Here is a 24116-nt window from a genome sequence, read left to right on the forward strand (position 1 = left end):
ATTTGGGGTCCTTTCATTTTTTTTTCATGGATTTCTTGGGCAGTGTGGTGAAAACCCATGAAGTTCTTCCCTGAATAATTTTATTATTTTAAGTTCATAATGTTAGGAAATGAGAAATTTTCATTTGTGCTTAGTGAAAAAAAACTTCATTTTCGCCCAATGAATTTCAAAGACTCCTTGAAATCCACCCATGGACTTTGATTCCAGACTAAAGATTATTGCATTTTGAACCATTTAGCCATTGGTTCCTTGTAAAACCAACTGTAGTGGAAACTAAGGTTTAAATCCTATTTCACACAGGCATTATATGTGTGCCCAGGGGTGAATCATTTAATCAATCTGATCCTCAATTTTCTAATTTCTAAAATAGGGATAATAATGCAAAAGACCTATGTCTCCATTTTCTTATGTTTTCTTTTTGAGGATCAAATTTGATCATGAATGATAACTGCTTTGCACTATAAGAACACCAGCTCTTATTCTTAAGGAGGGATAAACCACATTCAGGACTTCTGTATTTAGGTAGTTTCCTTTTGGATCTGAGGGGATTTAATGGCTCTCTGAATTGAACAAGAAGCTTGAATCACTGTAATTACTTGACAAAGAACTCAAAGATGCCTTCTTTGTAGGATGGCTGACAGATGCTTATATTAGCCTCCATTAATCCACTATGTAAATTCTTTTCAAAATCATTTAAAATTGCCAGGGGGCAGGAACCTTTTATTATAAATGCCAACAAAATTTGAGAAAGGGGTAGGATAAAGGATGCTTGGAACAAAGGTAAACTCATCTTGCTGGACCCTTCACACAAAAAAAAAAAAAACCCAAACAAACAATGGACCACCCAGGACTGGAAGCTATGGAGTAGTTCTGAGCATTTATAAAGAATGTTATAAAAGCTTTGTTTTTCCTCCCATTTTCATCTTGTGCACTTAAGCTGTAGGTAAACCAAGCATTCAGATAAAAAGCTATTCCCTTTCTCTGCATCTGGATGCCAAGAGGAAGATAGGAAACATAATCCTTCACCTCCATTCTGTTTTTCCCCTCTTTCTTGCTAATACACAGGAAACCACCCAAGAAAGGTTTAGCAATTGGCTACGTCTGCCAGATTACATCTTCATTTTAATTTGACAATAAAGTAGTACAGAAACCATGCTATAAAACATCGCCTCCAAAGGCATCTCTCACACTGTCTTAAACACCTCACTAAACAAGATATGTTGGGAAACATTGTAAAAGAGAGTAAAAAAAAAAGCAGCTGTGATGTAAAGAATAAACAACAAAGAGAAAAGAAGCCCAATATCCCAACTTGGTGGAAGTACCAGGACCTTGAGATTTAGGCCTTCTCAGGAGGATATCAGCATAATCAGGGCAGATTTTGAAGAATCATCCTCATTGAGAACAATTAGGTAATGCCAACTCCAACTTTTGTGGAGGCTGTTGAGTGAGATCTAGTTCTACTTGGGTATCAGAATCAAGCTCTGTTCTGCTTTGTAGAACTCTGTCAAAGCATCATGAGATCTGTCCACTAAGGGACTTGAATATGGAAAAGTTCCATGAGTTTGGGGGCAGAAATAGCTCTTATAGTACAGTATCAAGCAATTTTATTTCTTCTCCTTTGTCTAGGGCATAAATTGCATATGAACAATCAGATAATCAGAGGAAAAATTGTTGTCTAGTCCTTAACATATTTCCCTTTCTTTTTACCTTCTTTTTCATTCCTTTCTTCCCTTATTTTATTCCTCCCCCTTTTCCTGTAATGCTTTTCCGTTTTCAGTTTATTTCTTAGGTGGTGCAATAAATGGAATAATGAAATCATCACGACCTGCCTCAGTTCAAATCCTTCCTGGGCAAGTCACTTAATCTTCATCAGCCTCAGTTTTTGTTTTTGTTTTGTTTTCATTCATAAAATGAGATAATAGTACCTACACTGAGAGTTGTGAGGATCAAATGAGACCCAATGAATGTTTTGAAAAGCTTGAAGCACTATATAAATGCAGTTTTTATTATTATCATCATTATTAAGATATTAATGAGGTATTTTACACAGATAAAATGTTTCATCATTTGTGAGGAAATTTTTCTTCATTTTTCTACTTTACTACTTTTTCTTCCTTTCTTCCCTTGTTTCCTTCTCTATTCTTCTTAGACTTGTATCCATAGGCATTGCTCAGCTCACTTGATGGGGCTAAGGTTTTGAAAGGCTGCTTAGGTCATGTTTGATTCCTTAGAAAAGGAAAGGAATGGTATGTTAAGCAGTTTTATATGTTGGGAAAAGTAGTGGACTGTGAATGAGGAGATCTGGATTTTAGTTGTATTATACCTTACTCCAGATTCAGTGTGGCCATGAAGTGCCTGGTTATGGTCCCATGTATGAAACGGTACCCAACAATGTAACACACAAGAGGGAATTTTATTAACTAAACTGCAGTTTGGGGCTCAGACCTAAAAATGGCTGGCCCTGGGTCTGGGGTTTGCAGGCTATTTATACACTTTTGTGGTAGAGGGAGTGCAGAGGAATTCCTGGGGTCGGGGGAAGGGGAGGAGTGAACAGGAACTCCTGGGGCTGAGGTGTTATCAGTTTCTGGCATATGTCAGGAGGGGGAGGGACAAGAACTCCTGGGGTTAGGGTCTTTATGGCTCCTGGCATATTTCAGGAGGTGGGAGGGACAGGGACTCCTGGGGTTAGGGGTCAGGGAGGGGAAAGAAGGGGTTTGAGAGCTGGCTCTTCAGCCCAACTCATGGTTCTATCCCTAATCAAATCCCAGCTCTATTGTATGACCATAAAATATACCCAGAAATACAATAAGGTAAAAATTAATTCAAGGACATTAAAACAATGTTAATTTGAAGGGACTCTAATTATTCTCAACACATACCTATTAAAAAAGACTAAATATATCTAATGCATTCAAGGAATTTGTCATCTCAGTTTCCTTTAATCCATCTTGTCTCACATTCTTTCACAAGAAGGATGCAGTTATTTTTTGCAGGTCTGATAACCATTTCTCATTCCTTATCCTTATTGACCTCTCTATAATTTTTGACACCATGGTTCACAATCTTCTCTGGATTATTACTCTCTTTCTGTATTTTCATAACACCATTCTTGTAATTATCATGTGAGCAGTAGCCACTTGCCATTCCTTTCTCCTTTATCCCATATCCTGGCAGATATGAGGTCCCAGCCAACTTGGAACAATGGGTCCTAGAGGATTCATGGAGTCCTAAAACCATTCTTTTTTCTCCTCTGTTGCTTGGCTTGGTTCTTCCAAGGAACAAGTTCAATCCCTGCCCTTCCTGCTATCTTTTCTGATCATAACCCTTCTGATTGCTTCATCTGTGTCCACTTACACCTCCTGTTCTCAATTTATCCTCCCTCATTTTTATTTCATCACTTATTTTTAATTAAACCCTTCCCACCATAATCATCAACTACTCCCTATCTCACCACACTATCTTCCAGAGGATGGTTTTTTTGCCTTTTTTTAAAATTATATATCTTGAGAAAGAAATCCCAAATTCATGCCTACTTCATAGTCATGACTGCATTTCTGGATATCCTGAAATAAATTATTTTCTCTCTTTGCTCATAAGTTTCTTTATCTATAAAATGAAAGATGAAAGGTTGGACTATATGATTTCATAGAGTCATAAAAATCTCATAGCTAGAAGAGACCTTTGGGATCATCTATTCCAACCTTCTCATTTTTGAATATGAGGAAGTCTAGTTACAGCTAAGGGAAGTGATTTATTAGAAGTAAAGATGCTTGTGAATCTGTTGAATACACTAGAAATCAGCTCTGTCTCTCAAGCCAGGGCTCTTTTTTCCTACAAAATGATCCCTTCTAACTATTGTTCTATGTACATTGGAGAATTCCACTAGCTTCAGGTATACCATGATTGTCAATACCTTCTTGGTCCATCACTAAGACATTGTATAAACAGGAATGGATGGAGCTATGTTAATTTAGACTTTTTTCCTTAGTGAATAATATTGATAATAACAACAACAAAATAACAATTATTCTTTTATTCTTCCATTTAGTCAGATGGAACACAAATGGATCATACAAATACACACACAGATACATAATTGAATTGGCCTATCAAGTTCTTAATGTTGAAAGGGCAAGACTGAAATAGAGCAGGAATTAGTCCTTGAAATGCAGTCCTTTGGGAATTTTCAAATAATTGCTACTCCAGCACATCCACTTAGGCAATTTCTATCTACCTAATGCCATCATGCATCCCCATGGAGCTGCATTAAGTAAAAAGGCACTCAGTTATTTATAAGAAATATGTTGAGCATTTTATATACCATGCTATGCAGCTTTGGCATGATTTCCAAGTGCTTAAAATTTCCCAATGTCATAACTGATTTCTAATCTCATGAATATTTAGATGATTTAAGTATCCAAGTACAAAACTAGCAATTAGAGTGGAAACTGGGGATCTTGCTAAATGTCAGCCCTGATGGTTGTTTATAAAACAAATTCTCAGGCCTAAATGCCATCATATGCAAACAAGGGAGCCCTGTGTTCACCCTCAGATATCATGTTTACTCAGGTTGTATCATTATTTTTCACTTGCTACATGGAAAGGCTCTGTCTGCCTCAAAGGATTTTTAAATGGGGCACTGTGGAGAAGGAAGAGAATTTGACCAGTCTCAAAAACTGGGCTGGATTCAAAGGTTATGTTTCAATCTTGGGATGGTGGTAAATTTTTAGCTCTGGGCCTATCCCATCAAGTCTGTCTTAGAGTTTCCAAATGTTTTTTTCTTTAAAAAAATCACTGTGAAATGACTTTAGAGATATGAGAAGTTCTTTATGTTTTGGTGAGGATCAGTGTTTTTAAGGGCTCGCCATGTACTAGGCACTATTGAGATTTTTCGGATCCTCACACTGCTATTCAGCATATTAGCTTAGCTTTCCCTCCCAGCTTCCTGCCCTATGTAAATCTGATGAACATACCTTTTATATCTTCATCCTAGTCACTGATGAAAACATTGAGGATTCTAGAGCCAAGCACAGATCTCTAGATCGTTCTATGGGAGACTTCCTTCAAAGTTAACACTGAACCATTAATTAATATTCTTTAGTTAAGGTCTTTCAATTAGTTCAAAATGCATCTTACTATAATAAACAATCTCTCTCTAATTTTGCCCAAAAGGATAGTATGAGAAAAATAGCCAAAGATTTTGCTGAAATCTAACTAAAATTATATTCAACCTCCTTATCTACCAGTTCTTTTACATAGTCAGAAAAGGAAATCACTAGTAACCCTTGTCTCTTTTTAAATACACCCCATAAACTTTCCATTAAATTGCAGTAAGCCATTTTCCACTAACATTTTTCTGTTAATTGATTCTTTTAATTTTTTCCCCACTAGAGAATTTAGTGTTTTTTGTTTAGATGTAGCTGATAGTAGTAAAATTAGCAAAGGATCTCTTCATTTTAGCAAAGAACTCTTTACTAGAATACTTATCTGAGTTGAGATAGAAAACTACAGCAGGAGCATTGTTTTCAGAAGAAATTTTGGGAGGCTAGTAATTGAGGCAAAGCGATAAGAGTAGTGCATGAATTTGCCACTCTCCAAACTCCCCCACAATGAATCAGAAATAACTACAGAATCAATGCCAAAAGTGATAAAAATGGAAACCAATCAGGAATGAACTAGAGCAGCCAAGAATAATGTGGAAAAAGGTATCTGCCCTCCCTAGACAAGTATCACCTGTTAGTGAAAGCACATGGAGCAAACATAGAGGAATTGACTAGCTGCAGGCCCTGAGAGCAGGGTGTCCAGACCCACTTTTTCTTTTCTTTTCTTTTCTTTTCTTTTCTTTTCTTTTCTTTTCTTTTCTTTTCTTTTCTTTTCTTTTCTTTTCTTTTCTTTTCTTTTCTTTTCTTTTCTTTTCCTTTCTTTTCTTTCCTTTTCTTTTCTTTTCTTTTCTTTTCTTTTTTTTAAATAATATTTTATTTGATCATTTCCAAGCATTATTCATTAAAGACAAAGATCATTTTCTTTTCCTCACCCCCCACCCCCCATAGCTGACGTGTGATTCTACTTGGTACAGACCCACTTTTTCTGCATGACCAAGGAGTCTACATCCTAGTGGCTGATACTGGCGGAGTCAGCAGGCAGTGAACCTTGGGATCCTCACATAGCTATAACTGGGGATTGACCACTGAACAAGGAAGGAATTCATGGCCCCAAACATGCAGACCAGACACTGGCTATGTCTCAGGCTGTGACTAAAAGGGAAGCATAGCAAAAAGGGAGCACACATTTGTGACTGTGGTTGCTATGGGGCTGAGACCCTGCTGGCTGGTGGTCACTTAGATGAGAGTGGAGCCTCTGGCTTCTGTCTCAATGGGGAGGCAAGTTGTCCACTTGTGGTGATGGAACTATGATGGAAGGCTCCAGTCGGAGCACCTAAGGTCAATCACAGACCCTGGTTTCATTTGGAGGAAACAGGGACTACTTCTGGCCCTGGACTATAGAAATCAGAAGAACTAAGAAAGGCCCAGTAATAAAAAAAAAATTCTGAAACCTGAATCATTATCCCACACACCCTGGGAACAGAAGTCAACTCAAGCATAAAACTTAAAATTAAATCTACCTATTGCTTTGGCTGCTAAAATTTTTTGGGGAAAAGAGCAAGTCAGAGAGAAAGAATCCACCTATAGATAGCTATTATGGGAACAGAGAAGACCCAAATTCAAATATGGGGAACAGCAAATGTAAAACACCTTCTTGTAAAAGAGCAAAGAACAGCAAATGATTACAAGCCCCAAAAGAGATTTTAGAAATGGTTGAAAAAAGATTTCAAAAATCAAATTAGAGTGGTTGAGAAAAAAAAAACTATGAAAAAATAAAAGCAATGCAAGTTAATCAAGAAAGTTATTAATTGCTCATGAATGGGCAAAACAAATATAATTAAAATGACAGTCGTACCTAAACCAACCTACTTATTCAATACCATCTCAATAAAATTACCAGAAAATAATTTTATTGAGCTAGAAAAAAATAACAAAATTCATTTGAAAGAACAAATGATCAATAATATCAAAGTAATTAGGGAAACAAATGTGAAAGAAGAAAGTCTAGGAGCATGAGGTTTTAAACTATATTATAAAAATAAGGAAACTGTACTATACAGAAGTAAATATGAAAATTACTTGGTTCTAAGAAATAGAAAGGTAGATCAAATGCTCTAATTTACTACTGACAAAGGAAATGCAAACCAAAACAATTCAGAGGTATCATCTTACACCTATCAGATTGGCTAAAATGACAAAAGGGCAAAATGACAAATGTTGGAAGACATATAGAGAAATGGCCACACACTAATACACTTTTGGTAGAATTATTAATTAAACCAAGTATTTTAGAGAACATTTTGGAATTATACCCAGAGAGCCATAAAATTGTATACTCTTAAACCCAGTATGTTCCCCAAGGAGATCAGAGGAAAAAGGAAAATAACTTGTATGTTCCAAAATATTTATATCAGTTCTCTTCATAGTGGCAAAAAACTGGAATGTCCATCAATTGGGGAAAGGCTAAACAAATTGTGGTATATAGTTGTGATAGAATACTACTGTGCTGTAAGAAACAATGATCAGATTAATTTTTTTTTAAATCTGGAAAGAACTACATGAGATAATAGGAGTAAAACAAGTAGAACTAAATAAGAAATCTATGCAGCTACAGATTTGATATTTGAACTATAATTTATGAATCATCAGCTCCAGAGAATGAACTGAGAATCGGGAACAGAAAAGACATAATCTATCTATCTATATATATAACTTTTTGACATGTGATGCCTTCCATGGTGTTGGGAGAGGACAAGGGACCAAGATACTTGGAAATTAATTTTATTATTAAAAATAAAAATAAAAAATAGAAGAAAGTATGGAAGATGAGAGATGGGACTGAGTTAATCTCTACTACTATTTTCTCATAGCAAAGATCCTGTGTGGTGTAATACTAAGAACAAAGGGCTTGGAGTCAGAAGACCTGAGTTCAGAATCACAGAAATAGCTCAGAGGAAATTTATTTCTACCTATAGCTGTCCCAGAATCTCTACTTTAATATGACTGGCAAGTAGATATCATTCCTGTTCTTACAAACCTCAAAATCAATTTGACTTCTGAGGCCTTCCTGAGACCCCTCCCACATTTTGCTTTCTTGTCTCCTTTTGTATGTCATCTCCCCCTTTAGATTGTAAGCCTCTTAAGGACAGGGACTATCTTTCTTTTTATTAACTTTATCAGTTGTATCCCCATTGCCTACCATACTGCCTCACATATTGAAGGAGCTTAATAAATGTTTTTCTGGATTTATTGGATTAGGATAAGGCATGTGCACACAGATAAGTAAATCCAATGTAATTCTAAGAATTGATGCTATATGCAATCCAGTGAACAGGTAATAGCTTAGATTCTGTGGAATATAGAATGTGTGAAACCAGAGAAAGTGAAATTAGACTGGCCAAGAAAATTGGACACAGTTCATAGAGGGCAGTAAAGGCCAGACTGGAGATTTTATCTTGCTTTTTTTTTTTTCCTAGAGAACAGAGCAAATCACTGAGGTTGAGAGACTGGTTAGACCATTTCATGTAACTTTTCCTTTCAGGTTTCCAAGGATTTCCAGTACAGCTTTAGAAATTCTATTGCAATAATTATGCCTTCATAAAAATCCCTTTAAAAAGCCCAGCACTTTAGACTTTCTCAAGTATTTTCACACTCTTTCCCACAGAAAAGGGACATGACCCTCTCAAGTCTTTGATCTTACATCTTCAACTACATACCAAATGCTGAGTTCAGGGACTCTGTATCTTACTTCCCCATGGTACTGAACACATTGTGGCTTTGTGGAAAACACTTGTTAAATTGAGTGCCTTTGATCCAACATTATATATTTATTATATAGTTTGAGGCACAAAGTATCCTAGTGCTCAGACCACTGGACAATATTGCCTGACAAATGTTACAAATTTGAGTGGAACCTGGGAAGTGGCTAAGTATAGGAGAGACTCAGTTAGATAGGTAAGTGGCTTTGCTACCTCTTCTTTAGCCTATCCTCTGCTTTTGCCACCCTCATTAGACTGTTGTAACTTTGGGAATCAAAATACATCAAATGGGCAAAATCCTTAGCTTTGATGCCATTTTCATGTTTGACACAGAGAAACAAGTTATTAATTTCTCTCCAAATGTAGACCACCCACTCAAATGGGTCATAAGAATAACCCAAAGGACCTATCAGATGCTTTAAAGTGAAAGAAAGTTTAATTCCATTGGAGGGGAAGTAAGTAATGGTGTGACAGAGAAAGACTCTTCCTCAGGTCTAACCCAAAATGCCATGGTACAACCTAAATAGATAAGACTATGACAAGACAAAGAAGGTATAGCTATAACAATGATTGTGCGGCAAGATAGGCAACTTCTTTCTCATCATATCTTTATCATCCAAACCACTTCGACTTATTGTTTCCTTCTTAATAATTTGTATCTCTCTTGCCTAGAATTATACCTGACACAATGTGGATGCCTTATAAATGCCCCTTTATTGATTGAATAATAGCAGAAGGAAAAGTTGAAGTCCCTTGCTCCTTTGAAATTTAGTATTTGCTTTCTGATTACATCTTTACCAACACCAGGCACCATGTGCACAATCTCTTTCCAAGGGGCATGATGCTTATGACATTGCTTCTTCTATAACTATAAGGCTGGATTCTCAGACTCTTACATTTGGGATTTCTTGAAATGCAGTCTCTAAGTCTGGTGCTACCCATAAAGCCTCCCTTCTTTGGCTAGAAGGTGAGATTTTAGTATTAAAAAATCTAATAACATTTCTCCTTCCTCCCCACTGAGGAGGCAGGGACTTAGGAATGACATTATCTAGTAATTTATCTCTTCCATCATTTGGACAGTCACACAGCTGCTTTAGCCATGTGCTTCTCTAGGAACTCCACTATTACTACCACAATTATTATCATCCATTGTTGTAAAAATGCCTGTTGGATCTCTGTTCTTAGAACTGGGCTTATTTAGGAAAAATAAAGGCAAAAGACTGCTAGACACTTAGAAACATCCCTCTTAAGGATCTGGGAGAGGGTCACATCTCTCTTTGCTTTAAAGAAATCATTACTAACACCCAAGAGAAGGTAAACCTGATGGTTTCCCTAGACATACACACATCTGCTACATTTTAAAGATCCTTTCAGAAAAAACAAAGTAAAGGTGAAAAATAAAACAAAACTATCATCCTTTAAGACTCTTTTATGGATCAGCACAAAAGGGTGGCTTCTTCCTCCCAACAGACTGAGCCAATTAATTATCCTAGATATAGTCACATTTTATTGAAACTCTTCCTTCTGAATTATAGATTTCAAGGTATCCATATACTTGGATGGGAAGAAAATGTGTCCTTATTTCTATATAAAAGGTTTTCTTTTAATTGTTTACATTTTATTTTATTCATGTAAAACTGTTATTCTGAAGCATCCATGGGACTCACCAAACTGCCAAAGGGATATCACATACAAAAAGCTTAAGAGTGCCTGCTTTAGAGAGATGCAACTGAAAGTTGCAATGGTTTATTCCTCTCTAAATGCATCAAGGTAATAGGAGACTTGAAATCTCATGGAGAAACTTACCTCCAGGTCAGTATATCAACTTTATCAAATAATTTCCTTGATCAAATCTCTGCCTTTGGAGTAGCCCAGATTACTCTTTCCCTTGAGAATAGAAAGAATACAAGAAAACTGTTAAAACTGGATATTCTTGAAGTTACCAAATACTTCTTACCATGTCCATCTGTCTGTCTTAATACACACTCTGGTAGGTTCTGAAAGACAAAGGTCCTTACCTTGAAAGGTGGCAGTCTCCATGATATCCCTATTCTCTTGCCAAAAGGAAACATTGGAAAAACTTACTCAGAGCCCTGTTGTCAAGGAGGACGAGGGATCTGACATCAAGACTTTGCTCTCTATCTTTTAAATCAAAGACTTGTAAGTCAAGTTTGACTGTCAAATCTCTGGTCATAACTTTGAATAATGGAGAATGCTATTTTTATTCAAAATTTAATTTACTTTTTTTAATTCTATATTCTCTTCTTCCCTCTGCCCCCTACCCAATCCACTGAGAAGGAACAAAATACAATATTCATAAATACGAAGTCATACAAAACCATGTTTCTATATTAGCCATGTTCTGAGGCTTGGGAGAGAAAAACAAGGGGGGAAATGTGCTTCAGACTGCTGTTTGGAAGTGGAGAGCATTTTTTTTTATCATGAATCCTTTGGAGAAGAAGTAGGGGATACTTGTATGGAACAGAATTAGTAAGTCTTTCACTGTGAGAATAAGATGTTTGTTTGTTTTTTTCAAGTTTCCTGGGGCCTTCTTCATTAAGCTGATTGGAGAGGCTACTTTATTACTTATATCATCCCCAGGACACTACTTCCATGAAACAAATCAAAAGAAGATAGCAGATTTAATAACAGTAGCTAATAGCTAGCATTTCTATAGCACTTTAGCTGAATTATCTCATTCATTTGGCTCATACAATGATATCATGATCACCATTTTAGAGATGAGAAAACAGAGGCTGAATGAGGAGGTTAAACAACTTGACCAGGGTCACTGCAATGGATAGAGTGTTAGACTTCAAGGAAGACTCAAGTTAGGACTTCTTGACTTGAAACACACAATCTACTTTATAAACACTATTTACAAGGAACATTCCACTTAGAGTGTGAGAAAAAAATTAGAAAAAAAAAGGAGAGGGGAGAAACAAACTTGGAAGGAGATGACAATTTAAATACTGCAGGGGTTACACTAAAAGTTAGTTTAAAATCAATTGAGAACAACATGGAAATGGGTTCGAATCAAGGACACATGATACCCAGTGGAATTGCGCGTCGGCTATAGGAGGGGGAAGAAGAAAAGAAAATGATCTTTGTTTCCAATGAGTAGTGTTTGAAAATGACCAAATAAAGTAATGTTTAAAAGGGAAAAAAATAAAATTAAAACAAATAAAATCAGTTGGGAGATTTTCTCTCCTGATATGGGAAGGGTTCAAGCTGTTTAAAAATCACTTGCCTCTTCAGTCAGTCAGTCAACAATAATTTATTAAAATTCTATTATCAGAGGCAGCTAGGTGACTCTAATGCTGGATCTGGAATCAGGAAGAGCTGAATTCAAATCAGCCTTAGACACTTAAAAGCGGTGTGATCTTAGGCAAGTCACTTTTTTTTTTTAAACATAATACAATGGAGAAAGAAATGGCAAACCAGTTTAGCATCTTTGCCAAGAAAACCCCATGGATAGCACTGATGTGCTATGTATGGTCCAGAGAGTCATGAAGAGTCAGGCATGACTGAATAACAACAATAACAAATGTACCATTCACTGATTAAATATAATTCTGTTTAAAGTTGTTTAGTGGTCCCCTTTTCCTTTTTGAATAAAATAGAAATTCTGTCAATTCCCTCTGATGGCTCCCCATAGTCTCACTCCAGTCTGTTTTACATTACTCCCATACATACCCATTAGACCTCTGACTAGCTGCACTGGACTGTTGCCTGTTCCTGACCATGCCCTGCCTTCTTCTTGCTACATGCATTAATGAAGCCCACTTGTGATGGCCACACTATGTTCCTTTCTATCTGCCCATTGAAATCCTTCTTTTTCTTTTCCTTTAGTGCTTACCTCAGTCAGTTAATGTTGACCCCAAAAGGCTCCCATTCCTCCCTCAGTCTTGGACATGATCCACCCCTTCCGTAGAAATGTCCTCAAGAACTTTGACCTCCTATTATTTGCCCTTATCACAGTATACCCCATATTGGACTTAATTAGGATACCCATATAGTTGACTATAAAGCACATTCAGGGTATTTATTTTTTTGGGAGGGGGATGAATTCCCAACCTCTTTGCTGTAATTTCAAATAGACATTTATATTTTAGGGAAAAATGCAATTACAAACAAGAATGACAATTCTCTACTATTTTATTAAAGTTGAAGAGTGGAGAACCAAGGGAAGTTGAGGGAACGGACAATGGATTGGAGAGAAAGGATTAGTCCAAGGAGATCAGTGAGCAGGCTATTACAGTCCTCACAGAAGAACATGAGGGGAGGATGCCCTAAGAGCATGACTATGTAGGAAGATAAGTATGAAGGAAGCAAAGGAAAGATAAGAAAGGAAGGGAAGGTTTGGGGAGAAGGAGACAAAAGGCAATGGAGGGAGGCATATGAAAAGCTCTGCACTAAATGCTAGAGATACAGGGAGAAATGTTGAGATAGTTTGCTCTCACTTTTCATCCGGTTCTTTCTCACCTTGTATAGTGCCTAGCATTTAGTAAGCATTTAATGGATGTATATAGAATTTGAATTTAAGACTAACAATGAAATATCATCAACATCATCATCATCATCATCACTATCCCTATGCTGTACTGTCTGAAACACTCTCTACTAGCCAAGTGGAATATATCATTTCAATTATTACGTGGGGGCAGAAAACAAAGAGTGCCCTAGTGAAAATAAAGGGCCAGTGCTAGCATCAATAAGGATTAGATTCAAGGTTGACCTCTGAAATATACTGGCTGAAGTATCACAAGCAAATTATTTAACTTCAGCAGGTTTCCAGATAACTCTCAAGAGTATATATTACAGGATCATTGGGATCTGCTTTGTGTGTTTGCATACTGGTGGTTCCATGCACCAAGGAAATCACAGATCCAAAATGAAAAAAAAAATGAAAACATCTGTGTGAGTAGGCAAGAAACATATAGGTAGTATTAATCCAATTTATATCCCCTTAAGAAGACCAGTCAGGCCCAAGACAGTATTTCACACTAGCTAAAACCAGAAGTTTCTACATTTTCTACTAATTATCATTTAAGTGAAATACTGTTCCACTGAAAATTCCCCAAATGGTAATTTGAAAAAAAAGTTCTTTTCAATTTTTTCTTCAATTATGTTACCTCTTTTAGGGTTATTCTCCAAATTCTTAGATTCCTGGGATAGATGGAGGGAAAACTATTCAGATTCAAAGTCTGTATATCTACACTCTGGAGATAATCACACAAAACCCCATTAGCAAATGTCCCAAAGTGAGCCTGTCAGCACCTCTTAGGTAGCTAGATGGCATCATAGACAGTGTTAAACTTGGAATCAGAAAGACTTAAGTTCAAATCCTCCCCAGCAAGTCAAACTCTCAACCTCAGTTCTCTCATCTACAAAATGGGGATAGCAACTCTCTCACAAGGTTGTCCTCAGTTTCAAATGAAATAATATATCTGTGGCACTTTGCAAATCTCCAGGTGCCATCTAAATGCAAACTCCTGTAGTCATTTCAAAGTATAGCAATTTACTGACTTACATGGTAAGAATAGTAGCCACAAAATGTTTCCTTTGTAAACCTGGAATATGCTGTTGTTCGTTTATTGCAGTGGTCTCTGACTCTTTGTGACCTCATTTGGGGTTTTCTTGGCAAAGATACTCAAGTGGTTTGCTGTGTGTTCTCTAGCTCATTTTACAATTGAGGAACTGAGTCAAATAGGGTTAAGTGACTGGTTCAGAGACATGCAGTTAGTAAATGTCTGAAGCCACATTTGAAATCAGGAAGATGAGTTTTTTTGATTCCAAGTCTACCATTCTATCCACTGTGCCACCTACTGCCCCCCAAACCTGAGTTGTTCCCGAAACACAAAGAACCTCAATGGGAAAAATTAGTGCCCCCACAGAATAGGCAGAAGGCTGCCCTTTGAGGCAGTTCTTCTGATTCCTACTAGCTGTATCTCAAGCAAGTGATTTAATTTCCCTGTTATAATTCTCATGATAATAGTAACAATGCCTGGTATTTCTTTATATATGTATATATACATATATATTTCATCAAGTCAAAAGTGATAAATTGTTGATCTACTTCTATGGAGACAATTACTGTACTAGGACATCTTTTTACTGATCAAAATATATGTACATTCTCCCTGATTCTCCCCAAATAATTACTTGGATCACTGATTTAATTAATCATCAGTTATTTATTAATCCTTTACTATCTATTAGGCATGGTTTTGAGTCCTGAGGTCTCAGTGAACAAAAAATAAGAAGCAGTCTTTGTCCTCAAGGAACTTATATTTTATTAAGGAAAAATCTCCATATATATAAGTAAAAATTATATATACACACATAAATACATACATGAAAGTAAAAAGGACACTAACTATTGGGAGGATTAAGAAAGGCCATATGCAAGAGCTTGGAAGTGAGCAGAGCTTGGAAGAAACTAGAGATTCCATGAAACAGAAATGAAGAGGCAGTACATTTTGGGGAAATAGAACAGGTTATGCCAAAATTTCAGAGATTGGATTCATTTGAATGACCAAATTACAAGCATGCATGCATCCAGACAGACTTTTTATTCCAAGCAAATGCTTAGGATTGGAAGATGTTTTTGTTTTGTTTTACAACTTTACATGATTTTAAGTGTATGTTCAACAATAAGCATACAGTTACATCTCCTTTCCTTTTATGTCTATGGTGCTATTTAGAAATATCTAATGTTCAGAATACTATCCCTGGGGTTCTGCAGTTTCCTAATCAAGAAGAACGATTCCATTGTAGATTCTAGAGGATACTTACCAAGGCCAGCAAGTGGATATAGCCTTGTCCATAAGGGGTGTCTTGTTTATATGTTCACAAGGCATTTTAATTAGGTAGAAGATTCAAGAACTCTGGTCTCCAAAGGTTTTACTATATTAAGTAGGAATGCTTCAAAGACAGGAGGGGAGAGAGGCTTAGAGTACAGGATAAAAGGATCACAGATAGATGGCTCCTAAAAGTTAGTTTAGAGGCCTTTTCTTCTAGCAGATTCCCCCCTCCTATATATAATTTCTGTCTCTCTCTCCCTCCTTATCTCCCTCTCCCTCTTACTCTACCTCTCTCTCTGTCTCTCCTCTCCCTCCCTCTCTCCCTCCCTCCTTCCCTCTCTCTCTCTGTCTCCTGTCTCTCCTCTCCCTCCCTCCCTCCCTCCCTCTCTCTCTCTCTCTCTCTCTCTCTCTCTCTCTCTCTCTCTCTCTCTCTCTCTCTCTGTCCCCCACTCCCATTCTCCGCCTCTCCCTCACTATTGAAAACCACTGATGCTCTCTCTGATTCGACAGATTGTAATGATAGTGTTTGGTGCCCTGCTCTGACACTCCAAAGAATCCATAGAGCCTGAGACAGACAGGAATGGAAATAGATCTTATTTAGGGGCTGCCAGTGCAGTGACTTTTAGCAAAAGTCTTGTTGGTTTTCTGTGAAAGACCTTCCATTACTTGCTGGAACTGTTATTCACTGGAATGCTTTGACACCCCTCCCTCCTGTATAGAAGGAAGCCTTGCTGTCAGACTGGATAGGTTTAATTAACACATTAACTTGAGTTGTGGTAAGATTTTTCCCTTTCCTCTTGTAACAAAGGCCTAACAATTCACTTCCTGGGGAGAAAATGTTTGAAGTAGTGTATGAACTTGAAAAAACTCCCTCCAGTGAGGGTTAATTTGTATTCACCTCTTGCCTGCAGCTATAAATTTCCAGAGAACTTCAAATGTCCCAATATATTTAATCTTTAGATGTAGGGCTCTCTGAATACATCACAGAAAATCACATTGTCCCCCAGGGCACAGGTATGAAATGTCTATCCCGTGGAGATGTGCCACCCTTGTCCAGGTAGCCCCAGTGACCTAGGTAAGAATTGTTCATCGAATGGGGAAGTGCTGCTCTTTGGCCACTGACATTGCTTGGGGTCACTTAGAAATTCTATAGTCAATCAGAAAGTATTTCATCAGCATCTCCTGTATTCATAGCATTGTGTGTGCTAGGTACTGTGAAGATGCACAAGAAATATAAGGATAGTGCCTGCATTCAAAATTACAATCTGGCAGAGGAGATTAAACTAAGGCTCAAAATTATAGTAGTTGGGGCAGGCAGGTGGCTCAGTGGATTGAGTGCCAGGCCCATAGAGGAGAGGTCCTAGATTCAAATGTGGCCTCAGATGCTTCCTGTCTGTGTTACCTTGGGTAAATCACTTAACCCCCATTGTCTAGCCCTTTCCACTCTTCTGCCTTAGAACTGTAGGGGGACAAAAAGGGTTTTGTTATAAAAAGGTTGAGCTGGATTATTCAAAATTAGGGTCACCAGGAATTGAATTAATTCCAAAACTTCTTATTTACAATTTATTTTAAAAATATAGAAAGAGTCAAGTTAGAAAATCAGAGAGGATAGGGTAAGATATCTAGCCTAAGCACTGAGTATTTTGCTCTGACCCTTGACTCAAAAACAGGCAGGGGAGTTTAGTCCTTGGCCTGAGAAGCTTTGCCCCTTGTCACTGAGCACCTAGGGAAGCAGGGAGCTTCTCTCAAGAGGATAGGTCTTTCCTGAGGCTAGTCTCTTCAGAAAATCCAGGAAAGAAGGCAGCCTTTTCACTCACCATGTGTCAGTCCAAAGGAGAGAGATTCAAGGACAATCTCACCATGTACAGGATCTCCAGTCCAGTCAGCAGATTCTTCACTAGCCTCTAACTCAAACTTAGAACTCCAGAAGAAGTCAGAAGTTCTCTCTGAAGATCTCAGACTAATCTCCCACAGGAAGTTGTAACTCCCTTTTAAAGACACCTTCTTTTGCATCACTTCCTGTGCCTTCCTTCACTTTTTACGTGGACAAATCATGGTTTAAATCTTTGCTTAGGACTGCCTAGGGGGCAGTCAATTCTAATTGGTCACCCACTATCACACATGTGGCTCACAGACCTCTCCCACTCAAGCGTAAATGGGTTGTTTACACCTTTGGTGATTAAATCTATAAATGGGCAGGGGAGTTAATTTAATCTTCACAGAACCAATACACAGTATTGATTCTGGGTCTGAAGGTAAGGATTTAAAAAAATATATTAGTCAAATTAATGCATAAGATAGAAGAAAGAACCTAAAATTTGGAGTGGGAAATCTTGTATTTAAAGACCATCCCTGTAATTTCAGTTTAATAAACATCAAATACTATGTGTTAGGAATAAAAAGACTTCCTGCCCTGGAAAGGGGTTCTCTCTACTATAGACTATGGTATGCACATAGGTTATACAACAAACTATAACAAATATATTAAAATTTGAGAAGGATGAGAATACTGATATAGGGGTGGGGGAATTAGGAAGGACTTCATGGAAGTATAGACATTAGATTGGGTATTGAAGGAAGAAGATAGTCTTTTTTTTCAAGTTTTGGAAAATTTTATTTAATTTATTTAGAATATTTTTCTATGGTTACAAGATTCATATTCTTTCCTTGCCTTTCCCCTCTACCTCCCATAGTGTACATGCAATTCCACTGGGTTTTACATGTGTCATTGATCAAGACCTATTTGAAGGAAGAGAATATTCTGAGAGGGAAAGGTGAGGGGACTGACTGTGCATTCCAGGCATGGACTATTACTTTTTTCCAAAGCACTGAGGTAGAACCTAGGAAGGTGAGTTTTAGAAATATAATAACAGAATTGCTGAGTTGGAATAAACTGCAGTGGCCATCTTGTTTACATATATCCCCAAAAAGATACTTTCTGAAAGATAACTGTTAAATATTTATTCAGCCATTTCTTGATTACCTCCAGTGAGAAGGAATCCAGTCCCTCCCCATTCTTCCTTAGCCCCAAAGTAACCCAGTTTATTATTTTAATAGCTTGATTGTTAGAGAACTTTTGTCTATATCCAGCCTACATTTGCTTTTTTGTTTTCTTTGCTCAATGCTCCTAGTTTAGAGCTATTTTCTCAAATAAGAAAAATCATCCCTCTTCCATATGATGCCTTTCCTCATATGGAGAAGCTTGGTTACCCTTTGAAAACTATCTTCCATTAGGAAATCATTGTTATCGTAGTGCCCAAGAAAGTGTTATCCAATTTTAGAAGCTATACCTTACCCAAAGGGACCCTTAGATGACTCTTAAGCCCTGTCCATGCTATTGGCTACTCCTTTACAAAAAACTGGCAATGTTGTCTAATAAACCAATGAGCCATCTGGCCTCCAACCAGAGATTACCATATCATATTAGCTTATATTGAATTTGCAGTTCATCAAAACTCCCTTTTGTTGTTTCGAACAAGATGTCTGCTAGCCATTTCTCTTCCATGAACAATTTCCACTCTTTCCATCAACTCTTCTAATCTTTTGAGACTGGATTGAATAGTATAGATGCAGATATGTATATTACACTTCAAGGAAGAATGGCCTGAATTGGTTCTTATAAGAATTGGGCTATGTGAACTTTGGACCTATCCGGTACAAATATAAAATGCATAAAATCTCAGTTTAAGAGAACAAGAGCATTTGTCTCTCTTTTCTCTTATGCTTTCTCAAGGAAAGGAGCCAGGAAAATAATCCCAGGAATAGTAGTGGAGTAAAGCAAAGCTTTAAATTGAAATAGGTCTCCTTGGCTGCTTCCCAAATGTGTTGTAGTTTGGATCAATTGAGTTGTTTGCTTTGGTAGCTCGTGATTTGAGCCTCTCTTGGTTTAAATGTTCATTTTATTCCAAGAGATATTGTCTCAGAAAAATATCCTTCAAGGTTCACTGAGCATGCAACATGGGCTGGCTTAGCTAACTTGAAGTTGCCTGAAGCCTCAGTATGAGCTTAGCCTTTGGGGAAGCCAACAGCAGTAATGTGGTACAAACCAACCATATATAGGTTTTCCAGTAAGAAATGCCAGGAAGAGATATAGATAGAGTTAAGGATGTGCTCTGAACCCTGTGTAAGCTCACCCTTCATAGAGAGAAGGGAAACATCACTTTCCTATCCCTTATTTAGCACCCTTAAGATTCTCAAGGAGAGGAAACTTGAAGGTCCTTTTATATCTTTTTTTTTAGGGCAAGAGTAGGGTCAGTTTCAAGCAGTTACATCCCTCCTTCCTCTCCTCTTGGTCTATACCTCAAATCCTCCACATCTTTAGAACCAAAAGCAATTCATAGACAAAAGGCACTGATCAGCCTAAGGGTAATAATTCCTCAGAGTTGTACCCTAGCCCAAACACAACTCCCCCCTGCTTTCCTGTCCCCCAGTCAAACAATACACCTTTCTCTTCATTCAAAATGGATTCATAGACTAAATGCCAGTGCTCCAAAACTATCAATCTCTTCTCCCAAAGCTTCCTTTTAGGAACAAGTACTTCACCTCTCCCACCCCAGGATGAATTCCACCTTAGCTGCCTGGCTTGTTAAAACCTTTTTTTTCTAAAAAGTAGCATACTCCCTAGTCTTGTAATTTCTCTACACAAAGTGCTTTTGTGGAGGGGTGCAGGTGGATCATAGAAGAAAAATCTTGTCCTTTCTCTGCCTACTATCACTTTTTTTATCCCTAATCTTTCTCTAATGGCATTATATCTTTGTATTCTGATTAGTTTCTATCCACACATACATCTATTCATCCATCTCTATCATCTATATTTCTCTCTTTTGATGGTGTTCTCTCTCTCTCTCTCACTCTCTCTCACTCTCTCTCTCTCTCTCTCTCTCTCTCTCTCTCTCTCTCTCTCTCTCTCTCTCTCTCTCTCTCTCTCTCTCAGCAATCCACCAGTCTCAGCTCTCCCAGTAGCAGAGAGATTCCCCACCCCAACCCAGTGCCTTCTCCCTTTTTACTTATACACTCAGTCTAGCTTTCCTGAGAATTGGAGCCTCTAAAGTAGATATCACACAAATATTCAAGGAGGAGGAAGGATAGTTGTCATATTTATTAATACCCCTCCCTCAGGGTCATTTCTCTGGTAGCTTTCAATTACCAGCATGTGTCCTTGAGGGTCCCCCAAAATCATTCTATTAAGATGATGGTTTAACTGGAGCTTGCAGAAATCAATCCATAAACATGTGAAAGACATGAGATAAAACGATGGCAGTAAAATATTCAAATTAATATAGTGTTAACTATGTGTCTGAGCATTTTAGGGGATATTGAAGTCAGAGAGTAATTGCAAATGAATAAAACCAAACAGAGAAGTTTTCTTATAGGAGTAAACAACATCTCAAGATAAGTAGAGTTTTGTTGGAGTCAAGTTGTATACATTGTGACAGAGAAGGATAACTGATTAATGTCTGATATACAATAAGATTTGAGGATCATAGTAAGGAGTGTGTGTGTGTGTGTGTGTGTGTGTGTGTGTGTGTGTGTGTGTGTGTGTGTGTGTAATGAGAGTATAGAGGAGGAAGAAGGAGATTGAACTGCAAGAATAATGAATACTTTATTGGAGCCCTTTTTTTTTGGTAGCAAAGAATTGGAAATTGAGGGGTTGCCCATCATTTGGGGAATGACTGAATAAGTTGTGGTATATGATTTCAATGAATACTATTATGTGATAAGAAATGATGAACAGTATGATTTTTTAAAAATCTGGGAAGACTTTCTTATGAACTGATACAAAGTAAGTGGGCAGAACCAGAAGAACACTGTACTCAGTATAGCAGTATTTTTTGGTGAACCTAGTTACTCTCAGCAATAGGGGAATCCTAGACAATTCCAGAAATTCATTATGAAAAATGCCATATGCTTTCAGAGAAAGAACTGATGAAGTATGAATGCAGACCAAAACATACGATATTTCATTCTCTTCTTTTCCTTTTTTTTGCTTAAGTTCTCTTCCATAAAATGACTAATATAGAAAAAATGTTTTACATGATTGCAGGTACAAAATTTATATCATATTGCTTACCATCTCAGAGAAAGGGGAGGAATGGGAGGGAGGGACAGTGGGAAGAAGAGTGAGAATTTTGAACTCAAATTTTTTAAAAGAATGTTAAAAATTGCATTAATATGTAATGGGGAAAATCAAAGGCAACTCTGATTTCAAACCCAGAGATTAGCTGAATAAAGGAGAACTACTCTACTTGTTGCATTATTTTAATGAATGAATAAATAATAAATAATAAATCAACTCTAGTGAAATTCTGTAATATAAAAACAATTCATGAAAACATTTTTGAAAAAAAGAATATCGAATATCTAGTTTTCCTGAGATGCCTACCAGGGCTGGTGCATTTATGCAGCAACTGTTTAGGAAACATTGCTTAAGCACCCACAATGTACCAGGCAGACACTGTACTAGCTGCTTGGAATACAAATACTATATGTGCGTGTATATTAGTATATACATATAAATGTGTGCATATATATACATACATTTAAAGGTATATATATATATGTATATTATTTTTTAGAAGGGGTGTGTGCATAAAAAATTAAATACAATATATGTCCAAGGTAGTTTTTTTTTTTAACCCTTACCTTCTGTCTTGGAGTCAATACTGTGTATTGGCTCCAAGGCAGAAGAGTGGTAAGGCTAGGCAATGGGGGTCAATTGACTTGCCCAGGGTCATACAGCTGGGAAATGTCTTAAGCTAGATTTGAACCTAGGACCTCCCGTCTCTAGGCCTGACTCTCAATCCACTGAGCTACCCAGCTGCCCCACCCAAGGTAATTTTTGAGGAAATACAATACCAGTTGATATAGAGAGGGGATCAGGGTATGTTTCCTTTAATAAATGGCACTTCTCATTGTCTAGCCCAGTGGCCTCAATTAATTGACTCTAGCTCTGTCATGCTTATTTCCCTCTATTTCCCTGTGCAAATTCTAAGCCCCAGCCAAAGGAGTCTCACCTATACATTATATTTCTTGATTTATTGAACTGATGTTTCAACTTGTGATGGCTTATAAGTTTATATACCTGAGACCTCTTTCTCTTCTTTACAGTTATACAGCTCTTCAGAATTTGGGAGAAGATGGCAACTTCTCCAGGAAGGAGTCGTCCCAAACAGATTTTATTGGTAAGGACATGATAATTTTTCATATCATATACTAAGAAAATAGCTCAATGATTGGGCCTCCAGGATGTTGAAATTTATTAATTGCTCTAAAGGGAACTGTTGGTTTGGGAATGGACTAGTTTTTGTGTGTGTGTGTGTGTGTGTGTGTGTGTGTGTGTGTGTGTGTGTGTGTGTGTTTTCCCCATTCAGTTGAGTACTGAGTCACATTAAGCAAAGTGTAATTGGAATTTTTAAATTTTTCTATGTCTCTAAACAAGCCCAAGTGATTCCTTATTTTCCATTCACAATTTCTTCAGTTACTATTTATTTAACCATGTCATGTGTGTCAGCAATTAAGTTAGAATCCTTAATTTCCAAGAAGATGTCATTGAAGTGCTACCTATTCTACAAGCATACCCCTCAAGTTGATAAGGCTGCCCCTCACATGCCTTTGTGTTTATTTTACATATTTTAAAATGTACTCATCTGGGCATATATTTTCCATTAGAAATGGAATATCCATGAAACTTTCCAACAGTAAAGTGCTATATACATATTTATTATTTTTACTTTTATTATGATTTTTATTAATAATCAATAAATATCAATTTAACAATAATTATATATTTAATAGAATCCATGTACTATTCAATATTAATAATCAAATTTATATAATTAACTTATATTAATAATAATTAAGCTCCTTTCATTGGTGTGAGGATGAATACTTTTTACTGGTATATGGAGAAATGACTTGGGTAGTAAAGCAACGGGCAACAATGAAACTTTTTTAAAGGGCAGCTCCTTGATAGCAGGAACCATTTGAATTGTCTTTTGTTTTTCCTGTGTCTAGAACATAGACAATGCTTAATAAATACTTGATGATTTGAATAAAATGGAATGAGATCTCTAGACAGTAGGGAAGACTCAGAAATAATTAAGATGTAGCCCCTTCTCTCCTGGCAGTCATGATTAAGAAGGGAATTGCAAAACATAAACTCTTTTGTACTATGATACCACTGAGCTATCAAATGGAATAGAATGGAGAGCTTTTGGTGCTGAGTGATGGGGCAAAGAAAGGGAAAGCTAGGATACCTTTGTACTGAACCTGTGGAATAGGAAGGTAAGATTCATACTAGTAGATCTTTCCCTCTTCTCTTTCTTCCTTTCCCCTTTCCTCTGTTCTCTCCATCCTTCTCCTTTCTCAATTTTTCATCTTGCTTATAAAATGAACTCCAGAAAGGCATTTTTGAAGTGGCCTCCAAGTTGGAATACACCTCTGACTGTAAA

At 37.1% G+C, this 24116-nt stretch overlaps 1 protein-coding gene across 3 annotated transcripts in view; it reads left to right on the top strand.

The window, feature by feature from the left end:
• The window catches only part of SORCS1 (sortilin related VPS10 domain containing receptor 1), a 757576-nt gene that overhangs the window by 530382 nt on the left and 203078 nt on the right, over positions 1–24116 (top strand). For all 3 annotated transcript variants that reach the window (XM_056804202.1, XM_007479039.3, XM_007479040.3), the window contains exon 5: positions 22774–22847. In XM_056804202.1, coding sequence (XP_056660180.1) covers positions 22774–22847 — 74 coding nt within the window. The remainder of the gene's footprint in view (positions 1–22773; positions 22848–24116) is intronic.

This window comes from Monodelphis domestica, chromosome 1, assembly GCF_027887165.1.
Source record: "Monodelphis domestica isolate mMonDom1 chromosome 1, mMonDom1.pri, whole genome shotgun sequence".
In the NCBI taxonomy this organism is placed as follows: domain Eukaryota; kingdom Metazoa; phylum Chordata; class Mammalia; order Didelphimorphia; family Didelphidae; genus Monodelphis; species Monodelphis domestica.